Source organism: Magnusiomyces paraingens (assembly GCF_902498895.1).
Source record: "Magnusiomyces paraingens strain CBS 517.90 genome assembly, contig: contig5, whole genome shotgun sequence".
NCBI classification, from domain to species: domain Eukaryota; kingdom Fungi; phylum Ascomycota; class Dipodascomycetes; order Dipodascales; family Dipodascaceae; genus Magnusiomyces; species Magnusiomyces paraingens.
Window position 1 is genome coordinate 556,139 of NW_022474071.1, and position 14,400 is coordinate 570,538.

At 37.5% G+C, this 14,400-nt stretch overlaps 6 protein-coding genes across 6 annotated transcripts; 2 read left to right on the top strand and 4 right to left on the bottom strand.

The window, feature by feature from the left end:
• Positions 1 to 150: 150 nt before the first annotated feature.
• SAPINGB_P005834 (uncharacterized protein) lies at positions 151 to 1,527 on the top strand (the record flags this gene model as incomplete). Its single annotated transcript, XM_032000548.1, has 1 exon — positions 151 to 1,527. One exon carries the CDS (start codon positions 151 to 153, stop codon positions 1,525 to 1,527), a length of 1,377 nt encoding a protein of 458 aa, XP_031856439.1.
• A 503-nt stretch (positions 1,528 to 2,030) lies between these two features.
• On the bottom strand, positions 2,031 to 4,563 carry SAPINGB_P005835 (uncharacterized protein; the record flags this gene model as incomplete). Its single annotated transcript, XM_032000549.1, has 2 exons — positions 2,031 to 4,487; positions 4,555 to 4,563. 2 exons carry the CDS (start codon positions 4,561 to 4,563, stop codon positions 2,031 to 2,033), a joined length of 2,466 nt encoding a protein of 821 aa, XP_031856440.1.
• Positions 4,564 to 5,491: 928 nt separating this feature from the next.
• SAPINGB_P005836 (uncharacterized protein) lies at positions 5,492 to 6,977 on the bottom strand (the record flags this gene model as incomplete). Its single annotated transcript, XM_032000550.1, has 2 exons — positions 5,492 to 6,095; positions 6,148 to 6,977. The coding sequence occupies 2 exons, from the start codon at positions 6,975 to 6,977 to the stop codon at positions 5,492 to 5,494; spliced, it is 1,434 nt and encodes a 477-aa protein (XP_031856441.1).
• A 242-nt stretch (positions 6,978 to 7,219) lies between these two features.
• SAPINGB_P005837 (uncharacterized protein) lies at positions 7,220 to 7,952 on the top strand (the record flags this gene model as incomplete). The annotated part of the gene is made up of 2 exons (XM_032000551.1): positions 7,220 to 7,543; positions 7,596 to 7,952. 2 exons carry the CDS (start codon positions 7,220 to 7,222, stop codon positions 7,950 to 7,952), a joined length of 681 nt encoding a protein of 226 aa, XP_031856442.1.
• Positions 7,953 to 8,014: 62 nt separating this feature from the next.
• On the bottom strand, positions 8,015 to 9,022 carry SAPINGB_P005838 (uncharacterized protein; the record flags this gene model as incomplete). The annotated part of the gene is made up of 1 exon (XM_032000552.1): positions 8,015 to 9,022. The coding sequence occupies one exon, from the start codon at positions 9,020 to 9,022 to the stop codon at positions 8,015 to 8,017; it is 1,008 nt and encodes a 335-aa protein (XP_031856443.1).
• Positions 9,023 to 9,881: 859 nt separating this feature from the next.
• Positions 9,882 to 11,425, bottom strand: SAPINGB_P005839 (uncharacterized protein; the record flags this gene model as incomplete). Its single annotated transcript, XM_032000553.1, has 2 exons — positions 9,882 to 11,308; positions 11,365 to 11,425. 2 exons carry the CDS (start codon positions 11,423 to 11,425, stop codon positions 9,882 to 9,884), a joined length of 1,488 nt encoding a protein of 495 aa, XP_031856444.1.
• Between the last annotated feature and the right edge of the window lie 2,975 nt (positions 11,426 to 14,400).

Consider the following 14,400-nt stretch of genomic DNA (forward strand, 5'->3'; position numbering starts at 1 on the left):
GGAGGGGACATTTAAAAAAAAACTCCACTCCACATTTACTCCACTCTTTATACAACTTTTTTTCAACTATTCAAGTATACAATGCCTGGTCAGCGATTGGATTCAAATAATAATTCAACTCATAAATTTGGCAATTTTTTGTCTTCATTAATGTTTTCTCGGAATGTCCCAACTCCCCGGGTGGGCCAGTTGGATGCCTCATTGTTAGATGCAGAACTTTATGACATTCTCAAGACACAACTGCTTTCCATATTTAAAACCTTTAAGCCAGGATTTAAAGACCGATATGAACCAGAGATGCTACTTATACTTAAGCTGCTAATTTTTAAATTGACTGTATGGGATAACTCAGCGACATATGGTGCAAAGCTCCAGAATCTCATGTTTGTCGATGGGCGCAAGTGTACTTCAATAAAAAAACCTCTGTCACAATCACAACGGCTAGGCTATGCAATACTTGTTGTAGGTGGAGATTATATCTGGAACAAGATTGAAAGCAAAATTGCAGCACTTTCATATGAATCACATGAATATAACGACGACGAAGATGAAGATGAAAGACCTCAGCGGCGGTTATTTGGCCGCCATTTTACAGTAGCACGATTAGAACGTCTTTCAAATACATTGAGCACTTTGTGGTCTGTGTCAAGTCTTGTTAACTTTGTTTTATTTCTCTATTCCGGTCGCTACTCTACACTGATTTTACGGCTGCTAAGGATCCGCTTGGTAAGCTCATCGCCGCGTGCTCTTACACGTCAGGTCTCTTTTGAGTTCCAAAACCGCCAGCTGGTATGGAATGCGCTTACAGAGTTTTTACTTTTTACCCTACCTCTTATCAATCTTGGGCGCCTGCGCCGCCGGTTCGGAAAGGCAGTGGCGTATGTTGTTGGTGGGAGCAGTAGTGGCAGCAATGATGGATCTTCGTCAAACCAAAAGGGCGAATTATACTTTTTGCCAGAAAAGACGTGTGCAATTTGCTACAAGGATGCTGAACGTGCAATTACAGCTACGGCAATGTCTTCTGCAGGTGGTGGTGATTCCGGTGGTGATGGAAGCGGTGTGAACACAGACATTACAAACCCATACGAATGTGTAGAGTGCGGACATGTGTTCTGTTATGTGTGTCTTGCATCGCGGTTAGTGGAGGCTGAAGGGGATGGATGGACGTGTTTACGATGTGGCGAGCTTGTACAACGGATGCGGGTTTTTGGAGACGTTGATGTGAGTGCAATTAAAGTAAATCCTGCAGTTTTGAAAGAAGAAGAAGTTGTGGTGGAAGCAGAGAAAGTCGAACAAGATGAAGAGGATGAAGAAGATGAAGAAGATGAAGGTTTTAAAGACAACCAAAATGTAGACGATTCTGAAGGCGATGAAGAAGATGAAGAAGAAGACAATCAAGAAGACGATGGTGAAGATGAAGATGAAGATGAAGAAGACGAAGAAGATGAAGATGAAGATGAATTCTCTCAAGAAGATGATTCACAGTATGAATCTGACTTTTCAGAGACCGAATCTTTATCTGAATAAGAGGAAAACATCGTAAATATAAACTAAATAGTTTACCATAAAATAGATTTCATAGAAATGGGCGTTTGTGTATATTTTTTACGATAAAAAATGTTTTATTATTTTTTTTAAAAAAAAAGACTTTAAATAAATAACTATTGTACAAGGGATTTATATATATAGCAAGTGTCTGGAAATAAAAATTAAAAATTAAAAAATGAGAAATCATTTAACTAACGTCTTTGGAGTTTTTTTTTTTGTAATTTTTAGTTTTTCTTTTTTTAGTTTTTTTTAAAGTCATCGGTGGGCAGAATCAAAAAGATTTTCAAATCTTTTGTCTCTCGAAACTCTTTATCATTTGTATTTTTTGTTTTTTTTATCATTTTTTGGATAATTTTTACTGTCTTTCAAATTTTTCTCAAATGTCATAATGCAGCTTTCCTTCAAACACAAGGGGTATCAATTTTTTTTAATTCTTCATTCCTTCATTCTCGCCATAATCCTGATCTTTTTTTTTATTATTTTCAATAGTTGTTATTGTTCATCCACTCGGCAACATGTAACGAAACCCACTTAAAACGCTCTTCAGAGTATTTTTGGAAAATAGACTTATGATGAGCAATGGGATCTCGGCAGCATTCAATCATAAGTTTGACGGCAGGCTTAAGTTGCTCTTCAGTGTATCCGGAAAAGTAGACATGAACATCAGACCAAGGGCCGCGCGACAAAATAAGCCTCGAGAGGTAATGTGAAGCAGCCGCGAGCCAGCTCGGTACTGCCGCAACAAAGCGCTCGTCCATAATGGTAAGTTCAAGCAAGTACTTGGCTAAAGTACGAGTGTCCGAGTCGTAGTCGTCAGCCTTGGAAGACCGACGCAAAAAAGACATTGGACCAGGCCAACCCATGTTAAAGTCCAAAATGTTAATCATGTAACGTTCTGCACGCAAAATCTCTTCGATTGAATACTCGTTCTCAACAAGATAGGCAATTTCCTGAACCGAAGGGCAAGTAATTTCTTCATGCTTTGCAGCAAGGAAAAGAGCCACAACACCAACCAATTGCAACCGCGATTGGCCCACAGCTTTCATGGTAAGGAAACGGTCCATGTAATTAATTGTCAAGAAAAGAGTTTCTGGAAGAAGGTTGCAGTGATCGTGGACGCGGACCAGCCAGTCAACGAGGATTCCGCGCTTGCACCAGTCCATATCAAGCTGGCAATCCATATAAGTTGGATCAGGGAGATACTTAAACTCAAGATTGCGCAAATGACGGAAAATATCGTTTGAGTACTCAGCCACCATGGAAATATCATAAGTATCGTCGTCAGCCTCGTCAAAAATTCCAGGCATGTTGGGCACAGTTTCTGAAACTTGCATCATTTTCTCATGAGCTGCGGAAGTCCACAGGGGGAAAACGTAATGAGGGTTAGTGCGAGAAGGTTTGCGTTCAAGCGACACGCAGTACCTAGGAACCGTGTAAGATGAAATTGGTTCCTCTTCAACAGCTTGGGCAGCTGGTGCACTTGAAGTAGTTCCCGCGACAGCAGCAGAAATTGGGGCTGGAGCAGTAACAGTAGCTGAGACCGAAGTTATTACCAGGTCTGAAGAGCTAATTTGTTGCTGAGACTCAAATCTACGCGCACTGGGAGCTGCAAAAGTGGCAGATGTAGGGGGAATTGCATGACTGGTGATATTGTGACCATCATGATTGTGGTAGTCAATGCTATCGTGATAAATGTGAATACTTTCTTCATCTTCTTCTTCATCGTCCCGAACAGGCTCCTCTAGAGTTGTGACAGAAGATGGTGAAACTTGGTGATTGGAGGAGTGAACCTTTTCTCGGTCTTCTTCTTCTCCTTCTTGTTCGTCGTCTTTTTCATCGTCATTGTCATTGTCATCATTGTAATCCACTTCATCTTCAATTTCAGTGTCGTCATTATATGTGGAGGAAGATCTGTAATAAGCTCGTGTGCCAGCAGACGAGTAGTTACGCAAGAAGTTTTCAGTGTTTTCCGTTTCACCATCTTCATCATCTTCGGAGTCATAGTCTTCTTCTCTCTCATCATATCTTGATTGTCTATACTGAACTCTGGTCACAATATTTTTATCGTCGTCATCTTCATCGTCCTCCTCCACTTCTTCTTCTTCTTCTTCTTCCTCTTCACCATCATTGTCATCATCATAATTTTTTTCATCAACTTTGTGCTGGTTAAATTTATTGTGGCTGATGCTGGCATTACTGCGATTGCTAACTTCTTCATCATCGTCCTCCTCTTCCTCATCTCTGACCTCTTCTTCGTCGAGAACGTATGCACTGTCTAGATTTCTGGTTCCATTGGAAGAAGCAGTTGCAACATGCTTTTGAGCGCGAGAATAGTGCTTGTTTTTGGCATGTGAGGATGTAGTTAGAGTTGTCTTATCGATAGTTTCATCCACCCATACGGTATGCTTTGACTTTTTAGACGACTTGGCGGCTGACGTGGTTCCAGAAGCATGTTTAAGGGCTCTGGTCTTATTATTGTTACTGTTGTTGTGTTTTGACTTTGAAGGCGCATGCGTTGTAGTGAGGCCTCGAGAATGTTGTTGTTGTTGTTGTTGCTGAAACACATTGATTTTAGGTCTTGTGGATCCGCTGACTGGTTTGATGGGTGCAACTGCAATAGTTGGGCCCGCCGAAAGAGCCGTGTTTGTGAGAGTTGAAAGAGCAGCACGTTTAGTTCCTGCAGTAGAACCAGCACAAGCAGGACCGCTTGTTGCGGAGGAGTCTTTCCTGAGAGAAGAAGAATCGGTGCAATTTGGTCCCATAAAAGGCTTCTCAGCGACAAGAACAGAAGCAGAGGCAGGAGCCGTTGTAGAGCCAGCTACAGACGCGAGGGCTTGTTTGGCAGCAGCGGTAGCAGCAGTTGCTGCAGTTGCTGAAGAAGATGCCCTGACCATGTTCTCATCGCCGATTCTTCGCAAGGCGCGACGGGTCGGTCGGGTCTATACAAAAAGCAGAGAGTCATTAGTGGACATAAAAACAATAAGGAATGAATTTAGAAGGACTTACCTGGTCCATGATGTTTGTACAATTTGAAGGAATGTTAGGGATTAAAGATGAAAATAGAGATACTTAATTGCAAAAGAACGAATGGACAGATTATAGGAGGAATGAAAAAAAATAAAAGGAAAAAGATTCCCCAATGAATAAAAAAAAATACTCAAGAAAGAAACCTTCAGTATTTTCTTTCTTTCTTTCTTTTTTTTGGCGGTTGTGAAATTTTTGTTTATTTGTTTATATTTTGGGGGTCTACAACAATAATAATAACAACAAATTAGGTAAATAAATAAATAAACAAACAAACAAACAAACGCGTCGTTGTGATGGGAGTCTAAGAGATGCGTCTCCACGGTAACTCAATGCTAAACTACAAACCGCAAGACCTTAAACAAATTCAAACAAGACATAATCAGGAGAATCCTCGAGGACTTCAAAATCAAATGATAAAATTCAATTACAATATAGATTAAAGGTTTCAATATAAGATAAATCATCCATAAATCCTTCGATTCAATGCCTGAATTGTATTCTTTTTTTTTTCTTCCGCTTAAGGGAAGCATGTATAAATATACTATACTACTAATATTTTGACATATTTCTTACATATATTAGCGCCGCACACATATTTGGTACGTGAGCCGCACGCCTGTGTAAAGTCTGTTTGTTCCCTAAAAGGGGTTGGTTTACATTCCAGTAAAATATCCGAAATCAAAAGAAAAAATAAAAAAAAAAAAAAAAAAACAGATGCTGAAAAACTCCCTCTTGAAATCCCCACAGGCCGAAAATATTAAAATACCAAAGTGACACAGTCTCATCTATTTAGAAATTTTTTTGAAATCTCTGGCATGTCATTTAAAAAAAAAATTAATAATAATAATAATAATAATCTGAAGATTAATAATTACTAAAGACTTATGTATTAGCTTATTTGTTGCTAAACTCAAACCTACAACCCCAAATCATACTTGGCAAAATCAGCAGAGTAGCTTACATTCTGAAACTCCTCTAAATCATCACTTAACATCGCTAGTTTATCCTTGATCTGATGAATAGCATCCTTCCCTACAATAATACGTCCTGGAGGATTATCCAGCCCTCCTATCGATACTACCGTGTGTACCGTGTGCTTGAACGCCTGCGTTGGAAACACATTGGCCTCCCCAAGGACTCTGCGTACTTTCCCCACCGTAGTGTCGGGTCCATACTGAGGTAAAGACGGCGCAAACACCATCGGCGTTGTAAATAGATTAACCTCCATAGGCGACTCCACAATTGTCACTTTGATATTAAAAGGCGCAACTTCAAACGCTAGTGCCTCAGAATATCCCTCTAGCGCATGCATGGCCGCTGCCATTAGTGAGAGTGCTGGCGTTCCAATGTTTCCGTTAACGTCAGCAATATTGATTATATGCCCGTAAAACTGTTTCCGCATCAGAGGAAGCACCGCTTGGATCATATTCACGGCACCATAAAACGTAATATCCATTTGGTTTCGGAAATGCCACTCTTCTACTTCTTCCAAAGCCCCAACATATGCTCGGCTCGTTGCACTAAAAAAAAATTAGTTGGATGAATCTTTTCAAATTTTTATTCACAACTCACTTTACCAGAATGTCGATCCGACCAAAATGGTGAACAGCTTGGGCAACTGTACTTGAACACAAGGCCTGGTTTCGAATGTCCAGCTCCACTACCAGGCATCGATCAGGATATCGCTGCCTTAAAGTCTCAGCCTTGCGCAAAACTTCCTGCTCTGTCATTCCGCCGGGGCTGCACCCTAACACTAAAATATCACCCTTTTTTAGCGCCTCTGTCGCTATTTGTTGTGTGACTGGAATAAGAAAGTTAGAAATCACCCATACACGTGGAACAACCTCATTTACTTGACGAATATGGTTGACATTAGTTGTTCCTTGGCCATGGGTGTTTTGAGTTGAGTTATGAGAACTATGAGGATTGTGACTATGATAATGTGAATTATCCTGATTACTCATATGATATCCATTTCCTACACCATCATGCTCTTCTTCTCTATGTTCATTATTACCGTTATTTAGCTCTTCTGTACTTTTATTTTTTTCCTTTGAGCTTTTACTGCCATCTTTAGATTTTACAGATCTTGAACTATCGCTTATCGCAGCTTCATGTGAATATCCCATATCCGCAACAACAGACGACTGTAATAGCGATAGATCAATATTCCCAAATAGCGATGGATCGTTTCTCGTATTTTCACTTGCACCTCCCAGGCAAAAAATATTATTGCCTAAACTTCCAGCATGAGTCGCTGCTGTTGAGGTCTGTGTAGGTACGTTGTTGGAAATACTCTTCATATGACTAGGTTTTGAGCCATCTGTGGGTTTCATGGCATCACTATTTCTATTGTTTTCAACTTTTTGTGGATTAATATCTGAATCCGGTGTGATGTACATGGAATCGTTTTCTTTATTTTTGGTGGTTTTTTAAGAAAAAGAAATTAAAAAAAAAAAAGCTCCGGTGATAGTCAGGCCTGCGGAGTTGAAAAAAAAAAAAAAAAAAGTTCTCTCCCCGCACTTTTCATTAAACAGGTGTTACCCGGACTGATTATCTGCGGCTCTAGTAACTACCGCCTCACCGCCATCTTAAATTTCAAATCGCCAACCAATTTCCCATCAATTCCCATCAATCATAAACAATGAATTCTGGATTTTCACGCTCAGTTCTCCCGCCATCATCGTCTTCGGGATATGCAACAGATAGCGATGTATTTGATGAGGATCACCTGCCTTCACATAATAATAGTCAATACTCTCACTATACACCTGCTATTTCTCATAGCAATGTTGTGGATTGGGCCCGCTCAGTGCACCTTGAAGCATCTACGGTTTCCGCTCGCTCACAAGCACGCATGAAAGAATTTGAAATGCATACCCAAAATTTTATTCAGCTTGTTTCTACATGGACTGAATCTCAAGCATCTCGTGAAGAAAATCTTCAATCATGGCAAGATCGCGTTTTAGTACCCAGATAATTTGCGAGTTTTTTTTGTTCTCATAAACTAACTCACTTAGGAAACCTTTGATCAAGCTAAGATCGATGTTCAAAAAATTGAACAAACTGTAGCTTCTCTTGAGTTTCAAGTCATTGCTCTTAACGATATGATAATGAGTATGAAAAAAAACCAAGAACAGACTAACAAATCCATCGCATTAATTGCGGCTAAAATGGATAAGGTACTATTTAAAGCAGTATCTAACTCCAAATCGCCTGACTCTAAACTTCAGCCTATTCTTTTATATGATGACGATGAAACTCTTTTATCAGATTCCGAAAATTCTCAGTCAAGACTTTCAGATATTCATAGTCGTCGTTTGCTTCCATCATCTCCCGGTCCTTTTGATCTTAATGATTTTGTAGAAAATTTGTAATGGTATTTATTATATATATGGAATATATACTTACATTCATTTGTCAACAATCTTTGTTTCCTTTATAGTCTTTCACGATCAGCTTCACTATTAATGATGTGTGCAATGTTTCGGCTTTTGTCTACTACCAACCGGATGTGTGCCCGTACATGCTTGCCGACCAATGGTCCCCGTGCGTTGCATGCCCGTAGTCGAGGGACATAAAGATAGTAAGAAGACATATATCCGTTAATAAACTCGCGAACCTGTTCATCACTCTGACCAGTCCCCCGTTCTGCAATTAACTTGTGCTCTTGCTCCAGTCGCCAGTCATAAACCCACCCAATGTCACCGGCATCCAAATGTACAAATACATCAAAATAGTCCCATATAGCTTGGTATGCGGCTAGATGTTCATTGACTGAAGTTAGGTATTCCGGATGCTGAGCAAGTAAATTAAATAATTTATTTGATCCACGCGCGCTACCCAATAATCTTTCTCGAATTCCAGCAGATAAATCCTCAGCTGTCAAACTTTGGAATCCAACACACCATCCTTCAAAAATCACAACATCCAAGTATCCAGTTTCCTTCTCTAAACTATTAGTCTCAGGGATATTTCCTTCAAATTCTCGATCTCCTTCACCACTATAAGCTGCCTTGTCGTATATAGGAACTTGCACGCGACGACCTGAGGCTCCACACAATGCATCAAGCATTTTCACACACAAATTAAGATCATGTGTTCCAGGTTGGCCTCGCGTGCGCAACAATGGATTACCATTGCTGTTAGTACTTAGTTCTTGTTGATCCTGATGTGTTAGGTATACATCATCAAGGCTAAATCTTTGGACATGCAAGTTTCCATTCTGTGGAGCTTCAAGAGCAGTTTGAAGTGCAGCAGCAAGAGTAGACTTTCCGAGACCCTGAGGTCCTGAGATTCCCACGACTAAAGGTCTTAGCTTTGAGCTAGCATTTTTTGCTACTGATGGTAATTTATGCTGATCGCTGCGATATTTTTTCAAAGCCTTAAGGGTGTATTCTAAAACTGGACCCAATGAATATGGAAATGTCTTTTGAGATGCGCTCATTGTTTTTAAGGAAAAGGTGGGGAAGAAACTTTGGTCCAGATAATCAAAGATTGAAACGTTTTTATATCACGTGATAGCACTTCAGAAAGTTCAGTGAGCTTTACATTTTTTTCCGTATCAAGTTTGGATCACCAAAGCCCATAAAAAACCATGAAAGAATTGGGAGAAACTTGAAAGGGAAACAAAGATATAGGAGACATTGTTAAACATTATATTATACTACTATTGTACTTAAATTTTATTACTAATTTGTTCAAGCGTATAATAAATATCTTTGATTTTTAATATGCTTGTCGCTGGTGGAATGAATGAATTTGAAGAATCATTTATTTCACTAGGCATATCAACAAAACACCACACCTTCAAATTGCAATTACAGAGGTTTACAAGACTAATAAATTAAAAAAAAATTGAATGCTCTAAAGCATTCATATCCAAATATTCTAAAAACTGATTGTTCCCCACTATCCTAGGCAAGAATAGTAAAGTGTGCCTAGTAAACTGATTTTACTAAACCATTAGTATGCTAACTAAGCTCTTATGTGATATTACTACTTTCTACAAATTTTCTAGTTATGATAAAACCTAACCCAGCTATAAATTTTATGTATTGAACTGAGTTCAATTAAATGGCATGTTTTTTGTGAGCATAAATGTCTCCTTATGGTTTAAAAGCTCAAATAATAACTGCCCGAGGCACACATATGTGTTGTAAAAACTGATCAAGCCTATGAGTATAGCTGATATTACGTAGAAATCATGATAACACCCAATATACTGTAATTATAAATAAACTCTAGATAAATCTAACAAAAACCCAATTATAAATCATTCATAAATAAGTTATGCCTGTTATCCTTTACTTGGAAATGGAGTTGACAAGAATAGAAAGAACAAAACTGAAAAGCGAGCCAGTGGTCAAGCCAAATGAAAGAATCAATGTCATAAAGCCACCACCAGCTTCGCGCTCCGTATCATCAAGATAATTGGGGAATTGGATAAAGGCACAGCTGCACAGGTGACCGTTGGTGATACCAAAGAGTAAGTGAAGTAACAGGTAGGAAATATCACTTCTGTCTTTAGACATAGTAAAGAGAAGGAAAAACGGTATAAAGAGAACACGCCCAATACCGTAAATCAAAAAGTAGCTATCTCTCTTAATGATAAAGAATGGAAATGCGCACAAGACTCTTCCAATCAAGTCACCAAAATTCCAAACGAAAAATACAACAGGAATGTAAATATGAGCTGGGATTCCAAAAGTGTTGGACTGAACCGTAGAGGCAAAAACTGGGTAAGCAAGTGTGACTGCAAAGACTAAAAAGACCGTGGTAGCTGGGATTCTCAGTTTAATGGAAAGTTTGGTAAGAGAAACTGAAGTGTGATGTTCGCCTTTGACAAGAGCCTCTTCGTCTTCTACAATAGCGATAGGATGAGTTTGTGATCTCTGTAAATGAGGGCGACCACCGGCAAGGATTGGGCTAGAAGGAGGTGATGATTTGGGGTTTTTGGGTTTAGAGTTGGGACTTCCAAGAAAAGAAGTGTACTCGGAAGAGCTTGCTGCAGGTTCTTCTTGAGACTCAATAATGTCGGCAGTCTCAAACTGGTCATCAGATAATTCATCTTGGTATCTGAGATAGTCGCCCTCATCAGGTTCATGCAAGACTTTGACTTTATTGATAGAAAAAATGTAAAGGAAAACTGCTGAAAGAGAAAGCACAGTCGCAATAATGAAGTAAACAAACGAAGACCACTGAGCCCAAGAAGAAGAAGAGTCAAGCTCGCTTGGGGAGTCCGAGGTTGAAGTAGAGTCTGCAGTGGTGCCATCACCGGTTTCGTATGAAAGAGCAGAAAGAATAGAGCCTAAAGGCGGAACAATACCAGCAAATGCCTGGCCCACCATTACGGCTTGTGTGTAGACTGGTTCATATAAACTGACGACGGCAATAGAGCCGTTTTGGGTGTATGATGTTCCAACTGTTGCCATAAACATGGCAAAAAGGAGAAACCCAAAGTAAACAGCATCGCTTGACAGTGTTACAAAGCATGACAGCGCAAGAAACAGGAAAACAACAGCAGTGATGATTTCACCATAGACGATACGACGAGGATAGTTGGCATAGCGTTGTTTATCAGCCAGGTACAAAAACACCAGGGTCGAAGTAACTGTACTTATAGTCATTAAACTACTGGAAAGAATACTGCGTAAATGATCATCGTAAATGCGTGTATAAAAATATGAGATTGCAGATAGAAAACAGTTCCAGGGCCATAGATAGGAGCCACCTATGTATCAAAAAGTTAGAAAATCTATATATATATGTATAGTTGAGTAATCTTACCTATGACCATAAAGGTCAAATAGACCAGTTTATTAGTAGGTTTTGTCGATAGGGTTTGCATTTATGAAAATGATTTGACAGAAAGTGATAATCCAAAAAATGAAGTTATTTATTTAAAAAAAAATGGTTGGAGAAAATGTGGAGAAATGGTAGTGGTTTTAGATAAGTGAATGGTAATTATGGTGGTGATGACTAGATTGATAATAAAAAATATTAAAAAAAAAAGACTCAAAACAAGGTAATTCCCTAGGGCAGACCTCCAATATTTATACAACCTGATTTTTCATAAACCTTCAAAAAAAAAAAAAAGTTTCACCCGTCAGTTTGACAAAAAATGTGCTACTTAGTAGTAGAGCCTACTATGCTTCCTACTTTTATTGTAGTACTGATAAGGTTGACAGAAGAAGTCCATGTGTGATATCACTGCATGTTCCATTCTGTTTGCCCTTGGGCGAGGTGATTATTATTATTATTATTTTTGCCAGCCGTTGAAAATACAAAGAACAAGGTAGCAATTACCCTACGTGGCGCGTAATAACAAATATACAGTAGGTTATAGCCTTACTGCGATTAACTTGCTCCAGAGCTACTTGTAGAACAGTCCTAAACCTTTTTTTCTTCTTCTTCTTATTCTTTCTATTCTTATTCTTATATTCTTCTAATCGTTTCTTGCTTTACCATATCCCTCATCTCAAACGTCAGCGTTTTCTCTTAAGCGTTTCTGCCATTTGATTTTTCCCGCGGGGGGGCCGACTCCCAAACCTAATGTTCCTGAGTCACGTGTAAAAGAAAAGGCTTGTGCGGCGCGGTTTTCCACTTCAAACGCAAGCAACGCAGTTATGCTCATTGCTCTATGCTCTAGTTAACGCAAGACCCACCAGCCCAGATTTCACATCATATGTTCCCTCAAAAATCAAAAAGGTTTAGAAAACACAACATTGCTTGCTCTGTTAATTAACATTAACATAAAAAAAACTTTTAAATCTTATATAAACTCTGTTTTTTAGTTGTTGTAGTTTTTTTTTCTTTTTTTCCTTTTTGTTTTTTTTTTTTTTTTCAACATCTACATTCTTGTCATCTGGTTATAATTAGCGTTTCAAGTAGGAAGAGATAACCGAATAGAACTTTTCTACTCCAAAAAAAAAAAAAAATGTCAGTATAGTTGAGTGGGCCAATCATCATACCAAGGGGCAAAAGTTCTTTTTCTTATCTGCAAAAAATATTAAAAAAATATTAAAAAAATATTATTTTCATCGCATTAATTATCTTCTCCTGCTTCGATACTCTGATATATATATATAATACCATGGACTCGCATGAGAAATAATATCAACTTACATGTCTAAAAAATTCCCATAGCAATGCCCTTGCAACCGTGTCCCATTTCTCGCCTCAATTTACTTCAATTAATCTCGCTCCAATCTTTTTCTTTCCTGCAACAAACTCTCTCTATCTTTCTACTTGAAAGTAAAGAGTAGGAAAAGGTTACATACGTAGAAAGTAAATACCCACGGGTTACTTTAAACATTCCTTTCCTTCCATTTAATATCGGATTATCACATCTGATACACATTTGCTTCATATTTTGGTTTATACTTAAAAAAATTCATTACCATTTTAATAAGCTCAATATGCTTATTTGGAAAAATAAAAAAAAATCAGCTGCACAAATCACACTATTTATTTTCAATGTGGATTCAACGAGTTTCCACCTTATTATCCTTCCATCATAGCCTTAAGTTCATCAGATATTCTTGAAAAACATGTTTCAGTTTGTCATGAAAAAAGAAAAAAAAAAGTTATCAGCACACTCACCTGTTTTCGTATATGGTATTTTAAAGCTTTTGTTTTGATTCTTAGTCTTTTTAATATTTTTCTTAATTTCTACTTGATTTCAGGTATGCAACAAGCAACAAAGACCATTCAAGCATTGCTTTGCATTGCAGGCCTTGCAGGTCATATTGATTTGCAACGTTTTTTAATGACCAAAGCACTAGCACTCCAATCAATAATTATATTTTTTATGATGTATATCAATCCTCCAATCCAAACATTCCTTCGCTTCATGAGCATAGCTTTTTTTAAAAAAAATAAATTTCATTTTCCAAATTTTGCAATTTATTTTATATATTATTCAATAATTTCCACTGTCCGAGATAGTCACAAAATGTGATAAAAGTTGCATTTGGAATATTTTAGTAACAGTTGTTCTTTGTAAGGTTTGTTTACAATTTATAAAAAAATATATTTTTTGAAGCTGCTAAAATAATTTTAGAAATTTCTTTGAATATTTTTTTCAAAATTTTCAATTGATATTTGTGTGTAAGAAATCATCTCATATTAAGTGATTTCAACTATTCAAAATATTGGCAAAGAGCATATGTTATATATTAGATAAAATTTTTTATCATATATGATAAACCGAGCCCCAAATATAAAAACAATAAGTATTTTTAAACCTTTTGTAAAAAGTCGAGCTGAAAAAGCAACAGGTAGTATTCAAATAATATATTTTATGTTGCTAAAGTAAATTTCCACTGGATACTAGGAAAATAACAAAATAGCCAAAGCATAAACGCCTATTTTCACAAAAGTTCAGCCTAACAATGAACTTGATTTTTTAATAAAAAAATTCCAAGCCAATATTCTAAATCTATTTTGTTTAAATTTTAAATATGAAAATCTAGTTTATTTGTGAAAAAAAATATTCAATCATATAGTTGAATATGTGTTTTTTTAAATATTAGAAATGTATATTTTATATGACACAGGACACACACAGTTGATTTATTGTTCCTAAAAAATATCTATTTAGGTAAGCATAAGAGATTGAGCAAATTGAATAAAATAATAATTACACTATATGACAAATTAAAAAATAGCACGTGACTTTTGTAACATTTCGGATAGACGGCCTCTAATGGAATGGTGATTGGACAACGGTAACTGTTTTAAAGGGCGGTTCAACCCCAGAAAAGAACTCCGTTCAGTCACCGGAAACAAATATCTCCACTATCATCCAAACACATTAAAAAA